Source organism: Perna viridis, chromosome 10, assembly GCF_037379345.1.
Source record: "Perna viridis isolate PV_CMFRI_1.1 ecotype Kerala chromosome 10, ASM3737934v1, whole genome shotgun sequence".
Taxonomy (NCBI): domain Eukaryota; kingdom Metazoa; phylum Mollusca; class Bivalvia; order Mytilida; family Mytilidae; genus Perna; species Perna viridis.
Window position 1 is genome coordinate 37427252 of NC_142454.1, and position 26898 is coordinate 37454149.

The 26898-nt window shown below is 32.5% G+C and overlaps 2 protein-coding genes across 4 annotated transcripts in view; one reads left to right on the plus strand and one right to left on the minus strand.

The window, feature by feature from the left end:
* The window catches only part of LOC148605657 (uncharacterized), a 42880-nt gene that overhangs the window by 6183 nt on the left and 9799 nt on the right, over nt 1-26898 (plus strand). Inside the window, exons 6-9 of the mRNA XM_088548360.1 lie at nt 4334-4372; nt 4844-4897; nt 5881-6015; nt 9149-9409. Of these exons, the coding sequence (XP_088404486.1) occupies nt 4334-4372; nt 4844-4897; nt 5881-6015; nt 9149-9409 (489 nt within the window). The remainder of the gene's footprint in view (nt 1-4333; nt 4373-4843; nt 4898-5880; nt 6016-9148; nt 9410-26898) is intronic.
* Nucleotides 12107-26316, minus strand: LOC148605658 (uncharacterized). Of its 3 annotated transcripts, none has more exons than XM_088548353.1 (2): nt 26176-26316; nt 12107-15573 (listed from the first exon to the last, which is right to left on the minus strand). In XM_088548353.1, the coding sequence occupies exon 2, from the start codon at nt 15500-15502 to the stop codon at nt 12896-12898; it is 2607 nt and encodes an 868-aa protein (XP_088404479.1). In that variant the 5' UTR covers nt 15503-15573; nt 26176-26316; the 3' UTR covers nt 12107-12895. The 3 variants fall into 3 exon arrangements, with proteins under 3 accessions (XP_088404479.1, XP_088404478.1, XP_088404481.1); XM_088548352.1 differs by lacking the exon at nt 26176-26316 and adding an exon at nt 23941-24125; XM_088548355.1 differs by lacking the exon at nt 26176-26316 and adding an exon at nt 17992-18108.

Genomic DNA, 26898 nt, shown 5'->3' on the forward strand with positions numbered 1-26898 from the left:
AATTTATTTTTATGATTTTCTTCATGGGAGAAACATTTTCTCCATCATTTCTCTTGGGGATTAAAGGATTTTAGATTTTAACTATTTAGAGTGGGGAAATCCTGTAATCCCCTCGAGAATCTAAGTGCCTCCCACTTGCAGAGTGGGGGTTCTTAGTGATGGGGATGTCCACCATTCCGTCCATACTTCCTTCCTTCATTCTGTTACACAGGGGGACCCATCTCTTGCTCCTCCTACACAATTGTATGGAATTGAATGAAACTTTCACAGAATCTTTATTACATGTTCCCATTGTGCACCTCCTATTTTAGATTTTGATTCAAATCAGTATGGGTGTTAAAAGATGTATGTCATCAATGGGAGGGAGTAGGAGGTATTAAGTTAGTGATTATTGCACAGTTTTAGTATTTATGTGGATTTTTGTAAGCAGAAAAAAAGTATATGTTACATATGCCAGTTATGATAGATTGTTTTTAGATAATACACTAAAGCTAACGACCATTTTGATGATGCCACTCGCCCACGGTGGACAAATCAAGTTGTTCACGCTTTGCCCACCCTTAATGCCCACGGTGGACAGATGTCCATGTGCCCACCATGTCAGGTGGACAGTATATTGTCCACGCCCACGGTATCCGGTGGATGCGTGATAACCTGTTATTGGATTTAATCCATGATTGGCAACTTTATTACAATGTTCAAACGGTTGACAAATAAAAGAACAATGTGTCAATCATTACCTTGACCGTGAGAATCAATTTTCTTTCTCGTATTATTGGCCTCAAGCCAAAATTGTGACACCACCAGGTGTTTACTTAGGAATTGATGTAATTAGGTTTTTTTATGAATTAAATGCTTTAAAGTCTTGTTTTTTTTTTGTTTTGTTTTGTTTTTCTTTTTTCTTTTTCATCGTACTTAAGTCTACCATTATTTAGTATCATCAAAATGTAAACCTGGATTAATCGAAAACCAAAGTTGATGCAATTTTTAAAGAAATTCATAAGGCCTTAATTTTATCATTTCCAGTTGCTACATGTATCATGTAATAATATTATACACCTGACCTGTCACCAGATTGTTACGAATTGTGTATTACAATGTTCAAGAAAATCGAGTATTTGCGAACTCCTTATTTTACTGACAATCTATTTAACGCAGTTGTATTTTCTAAGTGGAAGAACGGATTTGAAGCAGACACATGCAACTTAAACTTACGGTCTATAAATAACCAATTTCGATATCGTGTCATTTCAACAAAATTTGAGAGCGGGAAGCATCGTTGGAAGATAATATATGATCCAGAATTATTGAACCACATACTTCATGAGTTTCAAATGGCAACGGATTTAACCTGGTATTATCCGAGCACACGTTAGCCAACTATAGTGATGGGTGAAAATTTCCCCTATTAAGTTGAATATGCAGTTAGCTCTTTAAGATTTAGCGCACCATAGACAATTGAACGACGCATTTCTTCCGTTTCTTTTTTTCTTCAACAATTTTGACTGTGATTAGTTCCGTTATTATATAATAACAGCAGCATACAAATTGTTAATTAAATGTTCAAGAAAATCGAGTACTTGCGAACTACTCATTTTACTGATGGGTTTCTTACGTAATAATTCTAAAAAAAGAACAAAGTATTTTAAACCAATAACTATTAGAATGCTTGGAGTGTGTCAATTTCTTATGCAAATTTAAAATAAACGCCTTTGTAATATCGTCGACCAATCAATGTGTTTCACGTTTTATCAAAAAGTGTGTCCCTGTGTTTTGAGCATTGTATGAGGTGAATTGACATTTCGTTGACTCTGCAACAATTATCGATCGATGAACAACGTGCCTTACTTGCATAGATAATAAGAAGAGTAATAATACATGAAAGTATTTAAAATTCGACACCATCATTCAAAAAACATGTAACTTTAAGAGACATATAGAAATGTAAAATTTTGCTATCTTAAATTTTTCATACCGTTGACGTTAAATCATAACTTTTCATTTTACGAGTCAAACTTTTTAATAAAAATTGATTTACATGTAATTCCCGAAAATAGATTTCTTTTGAAGTGTTTTATTTTGAAATATCATAATTTTTTAGAATCTTCTGAAACTTTATTCCAAAAACATTATTACTTTCATTTTCAAAATATCCATTGTTAGTTAATGAATATACAAATAGTTGAATGACACAAGGGCAATCATATTTTTATTTCAATAATTAAATGTTCAGTGTTCTTGTAAAATCATGCTCAATTAAAGTATTTTTTTCTTTTTCTAAACGTAATAATCTTGTAAAGTATTTGTGATTTTCATATCATAGCCACCTAGAAATAAAATTAATTAATGTGTTTACAACCTTAACTTAATTAGTCAAATCAGTATTATCAGTGTAATGTCTCTACTTAATACCTGAGCGTGTCACGCTCAGCCAATATACAGGAAGTGGTGGATTAACTGCTAATTAACGAGAAGGAATCGTTTAATAATATTTACATTAAAGAATAAAGAGAGACCGAATTTAATGTTTTATGATTACAGAAGCATATTAGGGACATCCAAAATTATATTTATACATCAAAATTTCACCATTAAAAATCCTGTATAAAATAGTGTTAGAATCCCCAGATATATATAATCTGATAAAAGAAAAATAAATTCTTCTAGTATGAATTTTACGACTAACTATACATAGAATAAATTAAACTAATTGGTATCTTTATTTACACTGATGTGCCGACTTAGTAGGCCTTTTTCCGAAAATCTGCAGTATATTTCAATGCTAATATGGGACAAAATTAAGTTTGAAAATTTCGTATTTTTGTGTTATTTTGCCTTTCACCTGTAGTTATTGAAATGGATACATATTAAATTAATCATAGTAGAGAGTATTATTCAAATTTTATCATATTTAAAATTCGTAACACCAGCCCACAGTTGTTTCGATTTTATTTCCGAATTTCATGAAGGTTGCACTCAACGTATATCTCGTTTATTTTCTTTATGGTTGATGACAAAAAAAAAAAATTATTATTACTCCTCAATCTTAGTACACACGTGCACGAAGGTCTAATCATGATTAAATCACCTACATGAATACGTCTTCTAAGGTACATGTAAGTGTGGTTAGTTAATACGCGCTGGTTAACTGTCCAGTTTCATTTCACAATACTTTAAACCACACCCTCAGTATTCCTATAATTCATTACCTGTCAATCAACGTTACTGCATCTTTACTTAAAACAATACCCTTGACATTTAATTTATTTGATTACTTAGCCACCATGAGAAATTCATAGTAAAATAATGCAGTGCCGTAAAAGGGGATGCTGTGGAAAATAGATTCATCTTTAAAAGGGACTGCACATCCAATCTTAGCTGATTTTCTCTAAGAATTTTAAATATTATAAGCAAAAGAAGGTTGCACTTTTTCCATCACATGGTCATTAAAGTATTTTTCTCAGAATTCATCTTACAAGATTAGTTGTAGTTTCCAAATTCATATAAGTTATGTTGAACTATTCGCTATTTCTGAAAATATTCTAATCCAGCAAGTAACACTTGATTAACATTAAATCAAAAAATTCTTCTATAACAATTTATTTTTACAACCTTGTATGTTCTTCAATATTACCGAGGTAATTATGTCCCCCCCTCAATGTTGGAGGGAACCATATTCTTTTTGTCCTGTCTATATTTTACACTTTTATAAGTGTAAACCCCCAACTACTGCACAACATTTCATAAAACTTTGTATGTAGTTAGGTCATGCTATGTAGTGCATATGACCATGACTTTATGATCCACTGAATTTTATTGTTGTACCCCTTTGATCTTTGGAACAAATTGGATGGGGGTGTAATTTTTTGTAGGCCAAAACAACTTCAATTTGGATTTTTTTTTATTAATATCCTATATCCTGAGTTCATATGTTGAACATAAAAATGTTTTATCAAATGGCAGTTTCTGTAGTTAATAGTACCAAGAATTGTAAGGCAAAAAAAAATAGTCTTGTTACTTGCTACCAAAAGAAAAAATGAAGTAGTTAGGTTTAGAATTTTAGTTTTCAAAAACATTACACGTTGAGTTAATGGGGAAATAATCTAGACCTGAATAGTGCTTGAGTTAAAATAGCACAAAATGATGAGGGTAATTAGGGTAGCGGGAAACAGACATTGTTTTTTTGTTTTTTGTTTTGCCTAAGTTTGATTTATTCAAAGGTCTTAAAACCCTAAAAAAGAAAGAAGTTAATTTAAATCTGTTCTGTTGACTTGATGATTTAAATATTGATAGTAATAGCTTTTGAGTATTTGTTTTATGCTTTTTATTTCAGATGAAAAAAGAGGGAACCCCATCAAAAGAAAAAAGAAAGGTATGAGAATTGACAACAAAAACAAAATGACATAATTTGATATAATGATAGCAACGAAAACCAAAAAAAGGACAATTCTTTAATACAATACCATTATCTCCATTCTAATGCAGCTGTCAAATATATCTGTGAAAATAAATATTAAAACTCTTAAGTAGATAAATCTGTACATGTGTTCAAAACTTGATTTTAGATGGCTTAGTAAAGTAAATTCTACCAGTAATTATTTAAAAAAAAACCCATTTAACTCCAAGTACTAGGTTCAAAATATTACAATTTGATCAGAGGGCATTGTGTATACTGTAAAAGCTAGAGAAGTACTCTCATGAATTATAGCAGTGCTCTAGTACATTCTTACAAAATAAATGTGAGATGGCAGTGCTATATAGGCAGCAGAGATCATGTTGTAAAGTTAACAGTTATTTAGAAGAAAGGCGATATTTTGTATACACTTACTATTGTTTTATTTAGTCCTCTGGCAATGTTGGCCGACCACCAAAAGGAAAAGATGAAGATGGAAGAAAGGTTAGTGGTGTGAATGCTTGTGTCTCTTCCATATAGGAGATCTTATTTTCTTTAACTTTAATAAGGAATTCTGCCTTTTCCAAGTCCGATTTTCTGTCAAATTTTTAAATGTTTACTTTAACATAATTTTTGCCAAATTCTGATTTGTTGAACTTGTAAAATCAAGTCTGCATTCTCGTAAAAAAAGTAAGTAATTTCTTGGTTGTTATGTCTTCCTTTATCGTGCTAGATCACTGCTCATTTTATCAGGCCCTGCCACTATCTGTCAAATGCCCTATAGTAATCAATTTGTCTGCCCATTTGTAACAAGTTGTGTCCTGGCTGTAACTTTGTTGCCTTTTGGTGAAGGCTTCTGATATTTGGCATGAGGGTAGATCAGCTCAAGACCAAGTGCCACATACCATTGTTTCACACATGGTTGAAGAACTTCGACTTAAGGTCAAATTAATTATTTGCAATTCAGATTTGTGTTCGTCCTATATCTGTGTTGTCTTTTGGTGTATGATTTGATATTTGGCATGAATGTAGATCAACTTAAGTGGTGTGTGCCATACCATGGTCAATGACCTTTTACCTTAAACTTTGACCTCAAGGTCAAGTTAATGATTTTGCAAAACAGATTAGGATCTAGCTTTTACCCCTTACAATTTAAGCAAATCTAAAGAACTCGATACAGCAGATAAATCATTTAGAGAAACAAAAGTTTTAGCTGTCATTACTCTTGTTATTGACTTCTGTTTTGCTAAGTAAGGAATCAGATTGGAATTGTAAAATGAATCCCCCACAGTACACAAACATAAGATTTATTAAATACCTAGCTAAAATGATTCAGGATAATTGTTTTTTCTGTGAAAGTTGAAATCTTTTATATAAAACTATATAAAAAGAATTTGAGTGAGATTCAAGCAGAAATTGTTAAGCAGCGTATCAGTCTCACAAGCATTAGAAAGACTTCTTAATCTGGGTAACTTTTAATTTTACAGAGTATGGGTGATTTACCACCAAAGAAAAGGTTGTCTGGATTGACAGATGAAGAACTAAAAGCCAAGAAACAGAAACTGTTTGCTGAGGGAAGACTAAACACTAAAATTAAGCCAAAACCAACTAATGATACTGAGGTAATTCATAAAATACAAATCATAAATACAAGTCTGAGATAATGTTGTCATATTTTACCTGGAGTCTGAAGTACGAGTCCTTGTTAACATTGCCATATTTTTTCCTGGAGTCAGAAGTACAAATTTGATATAACATTGTCATATTTTACCTGAAGTCAGAAGTACGCCTTGAAAACATTACCATATTTTACCAGGAGTCAGAAGTACAAGTCTTTGTTAACATTGCAATATTTTACCTGGAATCAGAAGTACAAGTCTGACATAACATTGCCATATTTTATCTGGAGTCAGAAGTACAAGTCTTTTACTCTTGACTAGTATGGATTGTATGTATTTTACACAGATTTTTAAATAAATTATGCAATATGGATTTGTCATGAAAAAGTATGGATTTTCTACCATTCAGGAAAAAAATAGTAGTTGCTCCCTGTTCCGGCAGTCAGTATATTAATGGTGCTTTTTTTTTAATGGGAATCACCACTGTTTAATGCGCAAAAATGATAGCAATCAAATTTATCTAATTGTAAAGGCCTTAACAAGTTTATGATTTTTTTCAATTAAACAATGTCTCTTAGATGTCTCTTCTCTGTTAAAACAGAAATAAGACACTTTTGTGAAGATTTTACATGAGAAAGTAGGTATGCATTAACAAATTATGATGGAAATAGGGGATTACTGATAAATAACCAAAATTGCTGAAAAAATCAATTACTATTACTGAAGATAACAAAAAGGGGTAAACACCTCTGTTGTTAACATTGCAATATTTTATGTGGAGTCAGAAGTACAAGTCTTTGTTAACTTTGCCATATTTTACCTGGAGTCACAAGCACAAGTCTCTTAGAATCAGACAAAATCTGGTGATTCCATAATTGTTTATTTGTAGCACATAAAGTTATTACTTCTCTCATAAAAAAAAAATAACCAGACTGGCTTCAGTGGTAAAATGACAAAGTGGTGGGTTTTTTTTTTCTGACTCCTACTGCCTGATTCTTACAGACTGTGATACTTCAGTAATGTTATGATGGAAATAAGTAGTGGAAAGCCCATATACATTCATCCTTTTTTAAAATGAAATATATTCTGCATACCAAGAATCAAATATCTGACGATAGTTTTGTTTATGTTATTATTTTTAAACCCCTCCACACAGCAAGTTATTATGCCATACCCTCTAATACGTTAGGTGTCTATCTGCCCTGGATGGTTTCCAGATAATAAATTATGTATGGATTAATAATGTTTTCAATCTATGCACAGTTTTTTAGTACCATAAAATACAGGTTAAGTTAAATTTTCAGCAAAACTCAAAATATAGTTTCCAAGTTAAGCCATTTTGAACATATTACCATTTCCCTTTTTTTTCACCATTAAGTGGTGGGTATCACTTGATGTGCCATTAATGCCCTATTTAGTATGTCTCCCGTGCAGGTCCGGGTGTTAAAAGAATAGGCCTGCAGCAGTGCTAAGCTTGTTGTAAAAGGCAACTAAATAGTGCTCAGAAACCTAGCCGGGGGCTAGGCACTCTGCCCACAGAGCAACTGGGATGAGTGCCCCAGGTGGTGGAATGGGGTACCCCTGGCATGTTACATGCTGGGGTTGTCAGGCTATAATACGGAAAACCTGACCGCAAACCATAGTGGTGCACCGTGTTGGGAAAGATGCCACGTTCCTCACACGTTAAAGAACCCTGCTGTGGTATTCGATAGGAGTAGGAACCTTTGCGCTCCGCCACAAATTGCTAAATTGCCCGACCTTACCCATCCCTCTTTTTCCAGTGGCAATCAAAATTTGTCGACCCTATTATCCTTGTGACCCATCCTTTTTTTTTCATTTCATGTTCATTTTATCATCCATTTCATGTTCATTGTCTGAATATAGCTGAAATATTGCTGCTCGGACGTTAAACTCCAACAAACAAAACAAACAAGTATGTCTCTGCTATTTTTTTTTTACTAAAATTTTACATGCACTATTTTATTTATGATATAGAAATGGTATTAATATTTATGCTAGATTCATTCATCATTTAGGATTAGAATTCAAATATTAGCTAAATTGTTTTCAATCAAAGATTTATTTTAGCGCCCTGTTGGTTCATTTATCAGTATTAGTTGTCAGATTATAAATTCTTTTTATCATTGTTGAGAACTCGGAGTCTTAACTATGGAAAAAAATTATTACTGTTAAAGATATGTCTTATCAGAATTTTATTTTCCATTTTCTTTATAGAAATGTTATGATGATTTTAAATTATTATATTACTGGTACATAATATACTATCAATCATTTAGTCATGTAAAAAAATTGTTTAGTAAGGATTAAACCTGGCATGTACCAAGAAATCTTTTTATAAGAAACATCAGAAAAAAATCAATAAATGGTGACACATGGAGTTTTTAAAGGGAAGTTTTAAAACTTGGCACCAATAAAACTCGTAACTTTACAAATTTGATTGATTTTAGAGCTGTTTGGTAGAATGCACATTATATCCACTAGTTCATATTATTTACTAAGTAAGTCAATTCAGTACACTGAAATTACTGTCAACCAAAAGCAATCTCGAAAATAAATGTAAAATTAGAAATTTATTTTTCTGTTTAATTAAAAGAGTTTGCCAAACATTTTACCATAGAAAATCCTAATCCATGGCACACTTTCATCAAAACAAATAAAATGAAGAATTTATCCTCAGACATTGACCAATCATATGGATTAAATTGTAGAAGCTTAAGGAACTTTATAGATCTTGTTAATTTTCTTAGCTTAAAAAATACAACAAATAGTGGAAGTCTTTCTATTAACAATTGTATAAATTCCAAAGTCTTGATGTAAGTTTCTATGGAAATTAAGTATATTCTATACATAATGTCGCTTTATTTTTTTTTCAAGTTTTGAAGAACCTGTACCTGACTGATTCTGTTCACAGAAAAGTTCTTTACGTTGACAAGATATAACAGTTATTTTTTAAATGTATCTTTTTTTTCATAATCTCATCATTTATTTACAATTAAAAGTAGGACTGCGATTGTGGAACTTATTAGTTTTGGTTGGGATAAAGTTTGAAATGTTTACAGTAAGGAGCATGAAAAGTTTTGTCACACAGACATCTTATAATGCTATATTATTCCAGGACTCGACGATAGACATGAATGAAGACAACCTACCTCTCTCTCCTCCTAGAGATTCCCCCTCAAAGTCCCCCTCCACACACAACAGATCATCAGCAGGAACACAGATTGAAGAACAAGTTCTCAAACCCACCCACAAATCAATCATAGCCACACCCCTTCGAATTGGTTTCCTTGGACTGGGTATTATGGGACAAGGGATGGTAATGAACCTTTTACGGTCAGGACATGAAGTTACAGTATGGAACAGAACTCCGCAAAAGGTAGGTGTAGATGAATTGTAGAATGAGATACTTGGAGTTGTCATGATTGTAGACCTAATGCTGTAATTTTTTTTTATTAAATTATCATTGGCAGTATTTTGAGTGATGTAATATTATATTGTGAATGTATTTTTATTCATGGATAACAATTTTCGTGGATTTGGGTAGAAACACAAGTTCCTGGATTCTTGAATTCATGGTTTTGAGGTTTTCAGTTCACACATCAATGGGAATTCTTTTTTCATAGGGTACCAATTTTCGTGGTTTGGCCTACCCATGAAAATCACAAAAATGTCTTCCTCACGAACTATAGTACTTTCACAGTACATATGGCATGTTCCATTGCTTAAGGGTTAATAGTTTTTGTAGTAAAATTCTTTTCAAGGACTAAGTTGATTGTCTATTAATTGCTCCTTTATCCACTCTCTTTTTATTAACTAAGAAATGCTTTAAGTAATTGTCATTTTGTTCTTGTTTTCTTTTTCTCGCAATGTCTGTCTTCATGAAAGGTATCTCCCTTGTGTCTTTTTTTTTATTGCTTTTTGATTTTTTCATTCAAAAGAATCTATTTATATAGTATAGTGGGGTTATATTCAGTTGAATTTCTGGTTTACTTGAGTGCATTAATGTCTATAATTAGAGAAGGAATACTTGAGAACCTATGGACAGGTCATTAATACCTGAGAACCTATGGACAGGTCATTAATCCTGAGAATCCTTTGGCAGTTATTAATCCAGAAAATGACCCAGACATGTTATTTTTGTTATTTCTTGTGAATAATTGACCAATCATAAAAAAAATATCTCTGACATACCAAAATGTTTATTCAGATAGCTTTATTACATAATCAGTTCTCATGCTGTGCAGCTGTTTGTTTTGTGTATATAAATATCCATTGTTTTTTTTTTTTAGTATTGATTACATCCTGTCAGACTGAAATCAGGCTTTCAAGACTTCTAATATTATATTTTAAATTCATGTTCATTGTGTTTTTTTTTTAGGACTTTGTCTTCTGTTAAGTGGATCTTTAAATTTTTCAGCACTTGTGATTAGTGGCAAAAATTTTGTTTAAAAGTCTCCATTTTCTTAGAAAGAGAATGTTTGAGAGGATAAGATTCACTTAGGGGTGTTTTGTCTCCTGAGTCTTCATTTTCTGAACACGGTATTAAAATGTATACTATCTGCATATTTGTAAAGGTTCTTCCCATGTCAAGATTTAGGATACACATATATACACATTCATATTTTCATCATTTTAATGATCGATGTGAAATGCATTTACATAATGCAGAAAGACCTTTGCAATATGCAAAGGCACAGTTAACAGATACTTTGGAATGAAATGTCTGTTTCCCTTGCCTGTGGATTAAAACAAAAAATAAATGACAAAAAATGTATCTGCATGAAAAATCACTTCATTTCAATTAAGTTAATGCATTATAAAGTGTGCAAAGTTTAAAAACTTTTCAGAACATTTCAGTTTATAGTTTATTGAAATAGTGAATATATTGATTTTTTTTATGTGTGTATAATTTGTATCCTAGATCTTGACTTGGGAAGAACCATAAAGACCTGGGCTAATGTATACCCCAACATCTTCATGAATTAGGATAAAATAAACAAGAACTACTGAAGAATATCAAGATATGATATGGGTTTGCATTGACTTAAACAACTGCATTTCATATTGAATGGATAATCTATAAATACAGGCAATTATACTTAATGTTTAGCAAGTGAAAGTTTGCTTGTCTCAAATATTCCTTTTCCCAAAAAAGTAAAGAAGGAAATATCACTTGTAAATATACCTCAACCTTGGTTTGCTAGTTCTTTTTGAATAAGCAATAAGCTTCTTTGGTTACTGCAAAGTTTCAACTTTCTGTTAAAGATTAAATTCTGCTCAAGTCGTGATAGTAAAATCTCCCTCTGATGGGAATGATTTGAAACATCGTTGTAACTTAATACTTGGAGTGGAGTATACAGTACATAAACCCATCAGTGCTTTATTTTGGATCTGTCATGGATCCATTAACCGGTGATAGCATTAATTTTACATTAATGATCAGTTGATATATATTTTACAGGGTGGTTTGTTCCGATTTTCGATTTCTACACTTATTCACTAAATGATATAAATTTAAACATCAGTTTTATTACTTTTCATTGAACACTTGCATTTTTGTAATGAAATACAAAACAAGGATATTATATTTTAAGTTAAAAGTAAGTTTAATATAGCACTATATTAGATTGGTTCCAATGAAAACTCTGGGATTTACAAGAACTGATTATCTGTTATTTAACATAACAAAACCGTGATCAGATCAGTCATTGATCCAACAGCAATCATTCCATCATCAGTCATCGATCCATCCAGTAGTTGTACAGATCATTTCAGGAACTGTACCTAGCAAGTCAACAGGTGTAATCTCATCTGATCATGATCAAAGCCATTGATTGCTCTTTGTATATATATATATTTTTTTTTAATTGTAAAGCTAAGTTGTTGACTTGATATTGTCTAAATAAGTTGTTTTTTGATCTAGAGCTTATAGAGCTTCACAATATGTCAGTACATGATACTATAACATTTTTTTTCTGTTAATCCTTTCCCCTTTTGTTTGAAAATTTTGTGATCATTTTGTGCAAAATCAAACATTGCTTGTAGCATGATTTCTCAGATCCAAATAAAACAATTATCAACACACATTTAATAAACTTGCAGATACAGTTACAAATGTGATGAAAAAATGGGGATATGTCCTACAAAGGAATGTTCTTCCTATAATGATCTGCTTACTGTAAAAATATTTCACTACACACTTATGGTGTAAAACCACTATTAAAAGTCCCATTACTTTTGAGGTCGCAGTCTTTTTTAAAGTTTGTTCAAATGAACTTTAACAGGATTTTATCATACAGGATTTTATCATAGAGGGAACCCTTTAAAGACTTTCATAAAATTGCAGCATACCTTTAATAGCATCTAAGAAAGAATGGTGAAGTGAAAGTAGTCAGGTACTAAAAATACTACTTCGTTTTGAAAATTTGACAAATTAATGGGCTTAAGATCTAGACTCTACATCAGAGTTAAAAACTGTTGTATTCAGTATGTATCTGGCATGATAAACTTTCAGATGATACCCAGTTTGCATATATTGGCTAAATCACAAAAAATAAACAATGCATCCTAGGAACTACTTTGTTTTTACGGACTGCTTTCTGGTATGTGCAGGCAACTGGTTCCCCTTAATAGTGGTATTATACCTGATCTGATTAAAGAACCTTAGTGTGAAAGGGTTCACAACACCAAATAATCAAAATATTAGTAAAAAGTCAATGCATGAGCTACAGTTCTTTTGAATAACTGAATTTTAATGTCAGTGACTCTCTAAATCTAATGATCTGCTTAGCTAAACTGTCCATATTTGAATTTTACTGAAAGGGCCCACATCACAATTAAAAAAATGAGAAAAGGGGAAATGTCAGACACACGTATCAATGTTTCTAGAATTTTCTTTCTTGTCAGTTTCATCATCACTTTCATCGATCATTTGGATCTGAACTAACATTTGATCCAGTTCATCACAATCACAATCATACATATCTTCAAGATCACCATCATTTTCCGAGTTATCTTCCCTGATTGGACAAGAGTTATCCTCCATTTCTTGACTAGAGTTGTCTTCCATAGATTGACTAGAACTTTCATCCATTGCATGGTGAAGGTTAATATCAACAGTTTGACTAGAATGCAGCAAGTTATCTTGCTCGGATTTTAGGTCCAGATGACTAGAATTTGGAGTGTTGTTGGTAGAAGTTGCGGTCTGGTACTCAGTGTCACTGTCTGAGTGGGTTGGAGATATGATGCCAAGATCTGGATGAATCAAGTCTGTTTCAAATATCATTGACTCAGTACGAACACACTCAGAGTCTATTATCATGCGACAGTTATCAAAGTTCATTGTTTCCAACAGCTTCATTACATGTCGTTGCTTGATTTTATATTTCTTGTGAATTCTGGCCATTTGAGATGAGCCATAATCACGAATCTTGAACAGCTGATTGTTGTAGGTGTCTCTCAACTGTTCAAGTTTTTGAGTACTATTTTCTTTAAGTCGTGTGACTTGACTGTTGTAGTTGTCCCGTATTGTGTCAAGTTTGTGAGATGCCCATTCTCTTCTCTGTGTTTGTTTTTCTCTGAATCTCAAAGCTTGAGATGTATAGTTTTCACGTATCCTTTCTAATTGATTGTGGTAACCCTCACGAATGCGATTTAGTTGAGTGTAATAGTTATCCTTGAGTCGAGCGAGTTGAGCACTTTTATAAGTATCCATATTTTCGACAAGTTTAACAATGGCATCCCTTCGCCTTTGATTGATGCACCGCCTCACAAGAGCTGATATGAGCATGTATATCAGATTAAGAGTGAAGAATGCTGCTGCACAGGCGGCTCCAACTAACACACTCCAGACCATAATTTCATCAAGAATAGTTTGGTCAACATAAAGAGTTACATTGACTGATGTGTTGTTCTGCGAACTTTCTCCCATACATTTATAGACACCAGTGTCAGTACGAAGCATATAATCTATAAAAAGATCACCGTTATTTAACACAACAACACGATCAGAGTATTCCGCAAGCTCACTGTGATATGATGTTGAATCATGCCATGTGTGGCTCAGATGAAATCTTCCATCTTTTCTAACATCCTTCGAAGAGGGATGAGATCTCTCCACAAACAAGTGGCTGGGATAGAAGTAGAATTTCTTCCCGCGTGGAGTAATCCAGGTTAAGAGGGGCACTGGATTACCCACCCAGTCACAGTGTAAAGTTGTTGATGACCCTAACCTGGTCTTGACCTCAGTTTGGTTAGTGCTTACTGACACTTCTCCACAATGGAGATTTCCAACATTAAAATTGGAAATCAGCATTTCTTTGTAATTTGAGAAACATTTCAGGTACTTCGCATCTATTAAGCTAACCTTTGACCTATTGTTTCCACTGGCAATCCACTGAATGCTGCAGTCACATGGCAGATGGTTGCCAGTAATATCAATTTTTACAGGTCCCATGAGGGTGAACATAACAGGATGTAATGCTGTGATGTTGTTATAACTTAGGTTGATCACTTTCGCATTGACTAGCTCAGAGAACAAAGACACATGTAAAAACTCTAAATGGGAGTTATGAGCCATTTGTAAGTTTGAAAGACTTTGTAATCCAAGAAAAGCATCTTTGTTGAGGTATTGTAAACTTGATAGGTGGGACAATGAGAGCGATTGTAGTTGAGACAGTGACTGGAATACTGGTCCTGTGATCTCGTTGATTGGGTTATAATCTAGAACCAATGTATGTAGATTTGGCAAAGCACTAAATGTCCTGAGAGTAAGTGTTTCCAAGTTGTTTTGGCTTACATTGAGGAATTGTATACTTGGCAAATATGGAAATTCCAAGGATGAAAACTGGTTCTTGGATAAATCCATAAGTTGCAAACTTTGTAAGTTTCGTAAGAACGAAAAGTTCATATTTTCGAAGTTATTTTCAGAAAGATGTAACTGTTGAGTAGTTTCTGGAATTACTACATCCTCCATTGATATGCTTGTTTTACTGAGGTCTAAATCAACCAAAGACCTTAACAATTGGAATGTGTTGTTGTTCAAGGGTAGTTCTTTGTTCCCACTCAAATTCAATGTTTTCAAACCTTGGAGTCCTTTGAAAGCATTGTCATCGAAATGTTGAATGCTGTTGTACGAAAGATCAAGTTTTTTTAACTCTGGCATTGCTAAGAAAAATTTGTTTTTAATGCTTTGGATGGAGTTATTTGACAAACTGAGAATCTTCAGTGAATTGAATGTTCCACTTTGAAAGACAATGGCATTATCATGGATATAATTATCACTTAAATCCAACTGGTATGTATCAATTGGAAGATCGGCAGGAATAGTTGTCAGATTTTTTTTTGCACAGCCAACTACCAATTGACCGCTCCGAGTTGTACACTGGCACACTGAGGGACAACAATGGATGTTTGTTGTAAACACGAGAAGAACAACACCTTGTAACAGTAAGTGCCATGGTGCTCTCATCTTGCTTGATTCACTCAGCACCTTGTGCTGACCTCTACCAACCAGCTATGTCATTACATCAAGGATGGTGTCTGGAAGAGAGAAAATTTGATAAATACACAATTCATGTGTAATTAATGAAATTGCCAATGAAATATTTCATTTACAATTCTAGTAATTTCTTATTTATCAAAGGCACTTCTTTAGATGCTCCCAGCTTTTAATGGAGTCTGAATTGCTCATTTACTTTCGTTTCTTTGTGTTATTTTTTTTTATTTCTTGTTCTTTGTTGTGTGTGTCTGTTTTCCCTGTCTAGTCTATCATTGGTTTATATTCTTTTGATTTCCGCTTGGATCTTGGTTCCTGTGTTAACTCTTGCACTTATGTGTTTTAAGCAGGGGGTTTAAAATATCATTAGGACAAGTAAGATGTTCACCTCTTGCAAAAAATACAAGGGATTTTTTTTATCTGTGTCCTTGACCAAATATTTCAGGAAATTAAATTTGAATATTATTGTACTTGACAAATAGACACAGTTTCCTACACATACCAGCCAACAAAGAGAGTACTTTGTATATCATATAAGTACTTCACCTAGTGAGGTATTTATGTATTACTTATATTTATCAAGGTTCAATGACTATACTTGTACATATACATTTAGAAGATAACTAGATCAAAGTGCACATTGCTTTGGTACTGTGTTGTACAAGATAAGTGAACTATGTAGTCATTGGTACAGGTGCACTAACCAATCTCTCTGTAATGTGTAAATACAGGGAAAGGCAAATCTAACTGTAGTAGTAGTCTGGACCTATACTTCTATAGATACTGTTTTGTACATTTTCTTTACTTCTCTCAAGCTTCCAACTTCATTTTTTGACAATACAGTGGCTTATCCAAGGGAGGGTGCAGGGTGTTGGCACCCCTCCTTTTTATTGGACAATTTGCCATTTTCATGTGTAAAATTGACAAAAAATGGCAAGTAATGTCCTAGCGCCCCTTTTTCCTGGCACCCCTCGTTTTCAAAAGGTCTGGATCTGCCCCCAGATATAACAAGTACTGGTACTACAATTGTTAATTAGTCCTAGGCTGTGATACATGTACTTATGGCTCTACATGTATCATACATGTTAAGGTAGGAAGGAATCATTCATGTTTTTTATCAGTTACATGAAATCCATACTGATACAAGATTGTTTCATGCTGTGAACTTTTTCACAGGGCTATGGCACAAAGTAGGATTGTTAAAAAAAAAAGAAAAGAAAAAAAAAGTTTAGAAACGATTACAGGTAACAGAATCATTTTAACCCAAAAGGTATTCATTTTAAGATGCTTTGAAAATTTAGAAGTAGACAAATAGAAGGCAAGTGGTTGATCAGTATTAAAAAAGACAGAGTATTAAGAAAATGATTTATTTACATGAATTATAAAGGCAACCCTTTATTATTTCCCCTGTTTGGTCATGTTCATATATGGTATTCAACAGAGATGCTGTACCAGTAGACAAAACAATGCCATTATCCTACAGGTGTGTGACAACACATCATTAACAGTAAATATTCTGCTGATAATGATTTCAATGAACAATTCTTGGTAAACAATACTTGTTTACATGTGAAGGTCATCAGGTGATCAACTGGTTTAATCTGGCATGTAATTGACAAGTGTTAACTGACTTCATTAACCAATATGTTGTTGTGGTCAAAGCATTAGATTGATTGTTTAAAACATTGTAGTTTCTTTGTCCACACCTGTAGCCTGGGGGGTTCTTGGGGTTCTTAAGAACCTCCCCTTAAAAATAAATAAGCACTTTTAAAGTCACAGTTTTGTTTGATTTGTGACCATTTAAGTTGATAGCACCTCTTGGTGCAAGGTGCAGGACTCGCTCTGCGAGTGTAAAGAACCCTCCTCAACAAATTCCTGCCGAAGGGCCTGGTTTGTTTGGTGAAAGATTAAATGTGGGCAGATCCAGAAATTTTGGGAAGCGGGGCCTGCTGACGCCTAAAAGGGTGAAGCGTCACTCTAGTAATTTTTTTTTTCTCTCTTTATAATCAAGATTTTCAAGCATAAAGAGGAGGAAGCCATTGGATCTGCCTATGCCAATTATGGGATATACTATAACTTAGTTGATATGTAGAATTATTTCTTCTATAAGTACAATACACTCAGCATACATAGAGTTTCAGGACTTCCAAACTACCTCATTCTTTTTCCATTTAGTGCATATGAATAATTTATGGTAATTAACGCTTATTGTCATTTTATGTTATACAGAATATTCTGGTGACATCATCAAATATGGTTTTCATGGTTATATCGTGCAATTTAAAAGAAAAAGCTTAAAAGAAGGAAATACATCACATCTGAATTCATTAGCTTATAGATTTAGCCATAGAAAATGTCAATTTCTTGCTCATACATGTATCTAACAAAAGGATAGGAAACATAGTTATCAAGAGATTGTCCAGTGGAACAAATGGTATTTGAAAAAAAAAACTTATACATACTTTTTTAGATGGACGATAGTTTTATTCCAAACACATATAACAAGTTACAATGTTTGTTTGCTAGTAGAAATAAATGCAGCAGGAAACTGGTGAATCTGATTGTTTCCAATATTAGATTTTAACCTTTCCTGTTGTGGATAATTCATACCATGTCATTTCCTAAGCTAAATATAATTCTAAAAAACTGTTATACAGCTGTAAGAACTGAAGATAAATGTAGAGGATTTTGGTACTTTTCATATTCATAGAAAGTGTTCTGAAATCTTGTGTCTGTTGAAGCTTGATATCCAAACAATCTATTTTCTTGGAAATTGTAATCTGCTAAACATAATATCATATTTTAGAAAGATTAAATAAGGAGGAAAATATTATTATCTCAGTTTGTATTGGGAAGATGATTTTATTGTATTCATTTGGTTAGTAACTTGAGGAGTTTACAAAATAAGTTGAAATACTAAACGGATCTCGGAATAGTCATTAGGTATCTTATTTTGATACTTAGAAATATAGTCACTGATACTTGAGATCTTACACAAGTTTAGATAAATTCGTCACTGCAGAGATTTAAATTAGTGTATATTTGATGTCCAGGACCCTTCTTTTTTCACTTTGCACCTTTGAAACTACATTTACCTGAGTCCTTGACCTTCAACACATCATTGACACAATACTTAAGATTTTAGTTTACCTCAAGTGGACTATTGACTGTAAACTTTGAAAAGTCCATTACATTCTTCTCTAAAAGAAAATTTGAACCCCTGAAATGCGATGCAGCCATTTTGTATATTTTTCACAGCTTTAGTCTTGGTACTTAGAAATATAGTCACTGATACTTGAGATCTTACACAAGTTTAGATAAATTCATCACTGCAGAGATTTAAATCAGTGTAGATTTGATGTCCAGGACCCTTCTTTTTTCCCTTAGCATCTTTGAAACTACATTTACCCGAGTCTTTGACCATCAACACATCATTGATACAATACTTAAGATTTTAGTTTACCTCAAGTGGACTATTGACTGGAAACTTTGAAAAGTCCATTACATTCTTCTCTAAAAGAAAATTTGAACCCCTGAAATGCGATGCAGCCATTTTCTATATTTTTCACAGCTTTAGTCTTGGTATAATAGACTTGTGGCTTAACTTAAAAGACCCTATCACTTTAGTTATGGATTTTCCCAAGATATCAATAACACTTCACTTAGTGTTAATTGAAGTCCACACATTTTCAAGTTTCTCTACATGTGCAACTAATGTCAGGATTTATATGACAGACTTAACAATGTAGATAGAAGATAGAAACAATTTTCTCTCATTCTATGCATGTGATTAATAATGCATGGGACTTTTTAACCACTGGGAAGAGATCAAATTTCTTGAAGAGTTTTCCAGCCATTTTACATTCTCCAAAGATTTGATTCTCCTTGAGCATATTCTTGAATTAAATTCTCCACTCTCTATGGCAGTGTGAGAAACCATTTTTTTCCCCAACTTGCCATTCTGGCTAGTGGAATATTGATCTTGCTAGCCAAATATAAATTCAACTAACCACATTTTTTGTTTTTTTTTTCTGTACTATTAACTGTTTTCTCTTGAATTTGACTATCTTCTGCATATCTTTTCATTTGTTTTAAATTTATCAAAAACTTTTCCATTTTCGAATATTCCCTCCCATTTAAGTTTATGTACTTTACAGTAACCAGATAAGTACTCCATTTCTGAACTCATATTTTAAAAATAAAATTATATTTCAACAGATTCATCATGAAACAAGAAAATCATTTGCTTTTTGTTCATTTTTATTTTGACAATAAACAACTCATTTGCAAGGTAACAAATCTTAAATTACCAAGATAATTTTGTTTGAAAACTAATACGAGATCAGGACTGTCGCCTAGGTTTTGGCGCATCCCATTTACCAGAAATTAAAATGGCAGATCGTAAACAATGCTTTACAAGTCAATAAAATTGTGCATATCATGCCAAAAATTCACTTGACATATTCAAGCTATACTTCTTAAAATGTAAGGAACATATTTTGATGTATGATGTTAAGGGATGTTTTACTAAATAACCTGTTGGCTGGTTAACTTTTCCTCAGAACTTGCCAACCAAACGACGGTTGCCAAATTGACGAGTGTAAGCAAATGAGAACTTGCCAAAATACACATCTACTCCTATTTGGCGTGCTGGCGAGCGGTGGTTTCCCACACTGCTATGGTTAAATTAAGGAAGCATTTTAATTTTGACCATCTCAGAAGAGGAATAGTATAACCATTCTTTATTGAAGGAGAATCTAAATATCGTGTAACTAGCTTCATCTGTGTTGTCTACATGGTGTAGAAACTAATTTTAGGCATTTGATTGTAGTGTTTTGTAATGTAAATGTCAGATGCTTTCTCTGTGTTGGCTTGTTGGATTATAATTCAAGCTTAATTCACTCATAATTTCTCACATCAGGAAGTTCTCACAATTACTTTGCCAAATAAAAGTTTATGATGGTATAGGAAATGCTTATTCTGCTCATCCCATACTTGGAAAAACACTTAATGTTGATTGATTAATATTTCACAAATTTTTAAATTAGATTGATTAATCAGATTTTGAAACAAGTCCAAAATCCTATCCCATGATACGGCTTCCCCTAATAAAGCTTTGGTCAAAATAGCAAGTTGCTGTAAAGAGTATTCAAAGCAGAAAACTAAAGAAAATGGTTGGAAAAGACATACACACCATGATCCAGCCCAAGAGGGAGGTGGGTGTATAAAGGTAGAGCAGCAAATTTAAGCATATATCAGTGTTAGTGAACAATACTACGATTGAGCATCTCCTGGTTAAAGTAAGCATTGTTATATAACATGATTACTATACCACATACATGTAGCTGCAATATTACATATTCTAACAAAAGTGTATTGTGTATCCTTTTCTTTATACCCTTTTTTGCATAAAGTAATTTTCAAGTTCATTTAAACTTAGCATTTTACCAGTTCGCAAGAAACTAGATTGTGAAATATGCATTCTGTTGAAGTCAGAAGTGAATACCTTAAGGCTTTATGCACTCTGTCAGACAAGAGAACAGCATGATACATGGTTGAGGCTCAGTGAGGGAAAATTACGAGAACAGTGATGACACTCAGTGCCCAAAGCTCAAGGCCAGAACCTGGCACAAGTGGGTTCAGTCTGAAGAAATTTCACATATTTTGTTTTGGTTAAATTATTGGAAAATGTTTTAAAAAGCCATCTATGATTTTGTCTAGTAGCTGAGAACATTTTGGCACAGATGAATCAGTTGTGTACTAAGTACCATTGTTATTCAGTTGTTAATGATTGGTGATTAGATCTTTGTTAGCTATTGATAGTTTTACCTGCATAGTTTTTGTATTTTTGATAGTCCTAAGGCCAAATGAAATTATACCTCTGTTTCCTGTTTCATGTCAGAAAAAAATGGATGGGTAGGTCAGGAAGTTATTTTATTTTATTTTATTTTATTATTTTTTTCCCAAATTTCATAGAAAGCAACTTCAAAAACATCTAATTTACCACTCAGACTTTATGGAAACTGAAAACTGACTGTCACCTGTTAAATGTCAGGTTGTTATGTGGTACTTTTTGTTGTCTGTTAACTTGAAAATAAGTCATTTGGAAGCAAGGAATGAGTCTGTTGGGTAACAGGAAACAAAGGAATAATTTTTATTTGGCCTAAGCAAAAAAATAGTTTTTGTCACATTACATCTAGAGGTTTCAGTGAAATTTATGAACTCTAGCTCTAAACTTGCATGTCAATGTAAAGTTATTGACATGGATGTACTAAATTAGGTACACTATTATAGATTATAGGAATGTGTAATATAAATTGGAAGTAATGATTAAAAGTTTTCCTGTGTAAGAAAAAAGTTATTTTTGACTTGAAAGTGAATAAATTAATTTTAATTTACATGTTAAGCCTGTCTAGATATGCCATTTGAATTAATTAACTTGTCACAGGAAATACTGACATTGAATTACTTACCTTTACAGGTTTGATGTGAGAGAACAACTTTTAATTTCAGATACTTATTAGTGTTTAAGTTTGTAATTTGAAAGAATACCACCAAATATGTAAAAGGGGGATAGAACTGCCCCACTTCAGTGATTTTCTGTATTATCAACCAAAGTTTTCAAGTTCTTAAGTATAATAAAAAAAACTTTCTTTTTGGATTCTCATAAGAATATGATGTTATTATCAACCGGGAATAATCTTCCCAAAACATAATGAAGTTGTAATAAATTTTATGATAAAACATTGTTTTTGCTAATTTCGCCTAGGATTGATACAAAATAGAAATTCTTGAAATTTGAGAAGATTTTGCAGAATTTCCTAAATTTAGCCTTCAACCATTGGCTTGGTATGTGATTTTCTTCTTTTTAACAATTTGATAATACTAACAAATTAACTTAAAACCAAATTAATCTGCATCTTGTACTTTCTGGAGCCAGGAAAAGTTTTGGAAATGTCTAAATGTAGAAGTACTTTGAAAGCCTATCAATGTTATGTTTGACATAGAACTGTAAACATTGGCACCAGCTGTTTCTGTATTTGTACTTATAAACAGATTGAAATCTGATGTTGAATAAAATATCAATAGATTTTTCTGGAAAGCAAATCAATTGATGTTACTACTAAAAGCCATTTCTAAAAGGTTTTATAGATCAAGTGTTAGTATTTGTAAGAATCAGGCAAAATGGGAAAAATCAGAAATATCCCTGTCAAAACCCCACCAAACTGACAATATAATTTCACTCAAGGATGCTTTATTTGAAATTACCACCATTTGGTAAATGTATCATTGGATTTGCTCAGAAATAGATTGTTAGAAAAGTGAGGTTTTTTTACTTAGTTATCTGCCCTTGAAATGTTTATTTTAAGTGCATTTCAATGAAATTATAACTCAATTTACCAACATGATGTGGAAAATCTTCTCCTATTTACTTGATTCTGATGGTGTAAAGCGTCAGATTACATTTTTGAAGTGATGTTTTTTTTCATAACACTGCCTGATTCTTACAGAGACTGACACTTAAAACTGAAGAGAAAGGATGTGTTAGGTATGTAACATCTACTTTTGATTTGAATCAAGTACATGTTTTTCATTGAATGTAACAATCAATAGTGACTGGAATATAACAACTATATTATTCTGGGATAGTATGTATAGGCCTGCATCAAGTTAACCAATGTGATAACAGTAGTTGTTATTGTGAAACTTCCAAGTATCCTACCGTTGCACTTGGTCCATGCTCCCAGTTTTTAGTGAAGTCTGAGTTGCTCATTTACTTTGTAACTTTGTATGTATTATTTTACTTACTTTATGTTCTTTGTTGTGTATGTCTGTTCTCCATGTCTGGTCTTTGTCCCTGGATTGATACTCTTGATTACTCTTTCAGTAGTTTGTTCAATTTTTATTTCTGAATTTTTATGGATTTCATTAGATCATTTAATTATCAATCAAATTAACATTTTGATAGGGTTTCACCAATCTTTGAAAACCATGAAAGTTGGTACCTTATAAAAAAAACAGTTCTTTCACTGCAGTCATTACTGACATGTATTCATAAGTGGGTCTTTGTTTGTCTGAAATTTAGCTGTAATTAGTCATACTTCTTCAAATTTATAAACAAGCAGCCCAGCTAACCACCTTATTTTGTAGGTTTGTTTTTGTTCTCATTCAAAATGCTGAAAAAGCTATTATCTTTCCTCCCCCTTGAAGTCATGTAAAGTTCAAATTTTTGAGTTAATTCACAGTTACTAAATTATTGCATGTGTATTACAAATGGCCATAAATTCTTGCTTTGATAATAATAACTGGGAGGTGATACATGTACTTTAGCAAATTTGGTACATATATTTACGTGCAGTTGTTAAAAAAAATAATCATTGAAGACAACAATCAATTTCTAATTACTGTACCTGAATTTGGTTATAACTCCAGTAGTCATTATAATACTTTATTATTGTCCACAACTTATCTGAATATTCCTGAATAATTTATGTCAAATGCTTTTATCATTGCCAATTAGCACCATCACTTTAGACATATGGCATCCTCTCACATCCTTTGTATTGAGGTCACCTGACTTGTACACCTGTCATGTGACTTGTTTATTTGAAACAAAGTTCACAGTTTGTATTACAGGGTCAGAGTGGGGTTATCTTGATGATATTGAAAGTCATATACTTGTTTGTATTCTTAACTTTCATCCATTTCAAATAGATACTAAATGATTTATATATATGAGGATTTGAAGATATTAATGTAACTTCAGTTTAAACTTTGCACTGTTATGAAATGAATATTGAAAAGTAAAACAAGACTGTTGTTAACATTGTTCATTGTGTAGTGATACATTGTAAGTATAACTTGCAAAGAATGCTGTGTAAGTTGGTTTTAGAAAATAAAAAAGAAAGGGTTCAAATATATTTCTGACCTGGTAGTCATGTGTGTGTGTTGCATTGAAAAAAATTACATTATTGTAGATTTTGCTCATATATTTTAAAGAAAATATAAAATTCGCCAGTGTTGCTTGTATAAATGAGTGTTTCCCCTATATTCAGATAGAATTAAAGGAACACCACTGTTTGCCCTCTAAATAGATTATCGTAAAGGACATCCGTTTTATCTTACCGTGTATAGCCTTAAGGATCTTAACATAAAACAAGCTTTATATGGGTCATGATGATGTATTAATAATGAATGTTTTGACCTCTACAGGTCATAAAATGTTTCCCAGACTACAATAGTAGTTAATTAAAAATCCATATGATCTCCATTTGGAAAGTAGGTTTATTTAGTAGACTATTGATGCTGTGGAGAAAGGATGGTTGTCCTATATTGGTAGTTTAGATCAAGTTGATGTTTATTTGAAACGTGAGGCACTTTCACATGTCATGATTTTAGTAGAGAGGAAATATGGAAGGTATATAAATCTGCACAAGCCATCCATGGGAGACTTATGAAAGGACATTATTTTTGACCATCAGACAATAGGTTCAGCAAGATATCTGATTTGATGGACCAACTGACCTATATTGGACTTATTTTATTATTTGTGATCAAGAACATAAAATCATAAAGTGTAATGTGAAAATATTTTTTTATCATTTATTGATTTTTAAGGGGCAGATACAGAATTTTTTTTTAAATGGGGTTGTAGGCCAATATTCGCTCATTTTTTGCCCATATATTACAACAATTTAACAAAAAAATTTGAAATAGAAATGGATGTCCCTTATGTATCATCCACTGTTTTCCTATGTGTTGATATCCAATATCAAAATTGGAACTGAGAAGTGGTTTTTAAGAAACTTTAGAAATGTAATCTTTCAGTGTGCATTTTTGGGCTTTTTTTTTACAAAGGATTATAAGATTATGATAGAATGAACATTGATATAGATGTGGAAATTAATTTGGTGTTTTGAAAAGTGACTTTATGTCATCTTTAAGAATGATGTCAGTTATTGAAAAATAAAATTCCTAACATATAAAATGTTCCTAGCCTAGCAGTTATTGCTCTACTTGAAACAAGTCTGAAATACAGTTTTATAAGACAGGATTTGACTGCATACAGAGATAACAATCTAAGCTCACTATTTATATTAGTCTGCATAATAGTGCACCTACCATTCTCTTCTTTTCTGTTAACCACAATCTGTTGAAGAGCATGTCAATGAATTTGGGGAAGGTGGGGGAAGGCTGCAGGTTGACACCCTTTTTTTGTTGGAAAATTCAATAATTTCATGTTTTTATGGCTCGAAAAATATACATGTAAAAGCCTTGCACGCTTACCCCATATTAGATCTGCATCAGTGAGCATTTACCATCAGGTCTATGAAATATGGCTAATGTTCTAACAAAATTTAACATGTCTGGCTTCTAACCTTCAAAGCAACATAGATTAGAAATCTGAATGAAAAATGCTGAGTATGTAAGGTTTGCACATGTGTGTGGTAAAGAGCAAATTTGTTATCAAGTTAATTACATAAGAAAATATACTGATCAAACTGTTCATGCAGTATACAGCTGATCATAAAAAAATGTGTCCATTTGTTCTCACACACTGTTTTTAATTCATGATTTACTGCAGTTAGTGAAATTAGAATCTACTTATTTTTTAAATAGTTCATTTTACATTTGCAAAATCTTACCTTCGTTTTGTCAGCTGTATTTTTGTAAAGTCATTTGTGAACACAATACAGCCATGTTGTATTATTGATCTAGCTCCTGATGCTGGATGGATCAGTTCATTTTGTATAAAAGGGGTGGTAGGCTATTCTCTGGGTGTTTACTCTACCAGTGTTGATCAATAATCAATTAAGTCTAGAATGTATCTGAGGCTTCCAAAAGTTCTATCTAATTGGCCTAACAACTTCAAGGACATCAAGTCTCTCACAGGTGTGGATAAACAATTGAAAGAAGAAAAATAATACAGAGCTTGTCAGGGGTTGACCTGAATATTAATTTGAAATTTCAAACAGATCTTGTTAATTTATGACCATTTAAATTTAAAGGAAACAGATTGTTTCTGTTGATGAAATAGAGAAAGCTGGAGTAGCCTGAAATAAAACCTGATAGTTTTAAAAATTTAAGATTTCTTTCTCCAAGCCCAGTTTAGAGATTACAGTTTCTGGTTTAAAAAGTTTTTTTGGTTAGAATTGTGATTATTTACCAACTTTTTTTATACAAGACCTTGATGGGAAATTTTATTTACATAATTCCGGCATTTTTCATGAATACTGGTTTCAATAAGAACAGCAACTTGTTATTGAGGAATAGCTCTTATAACAAATGTTCTATTTTTAAACTTCTTAACCGTATCAGTTTTAGCACAGGAACATATACATGTTTATGCCAGTGTTCTGGAAATGGGG

Bases quoted from the DNA above. Each gene is read 5' to 3' on its own strand.
- LOC148605658 (XM_088548353.1), bottom strand. From the start codon at position 15,502: ATGAGAGCACCATGGCACTTACTGTTACAAGGTGTTGTTCTTCTCGTG.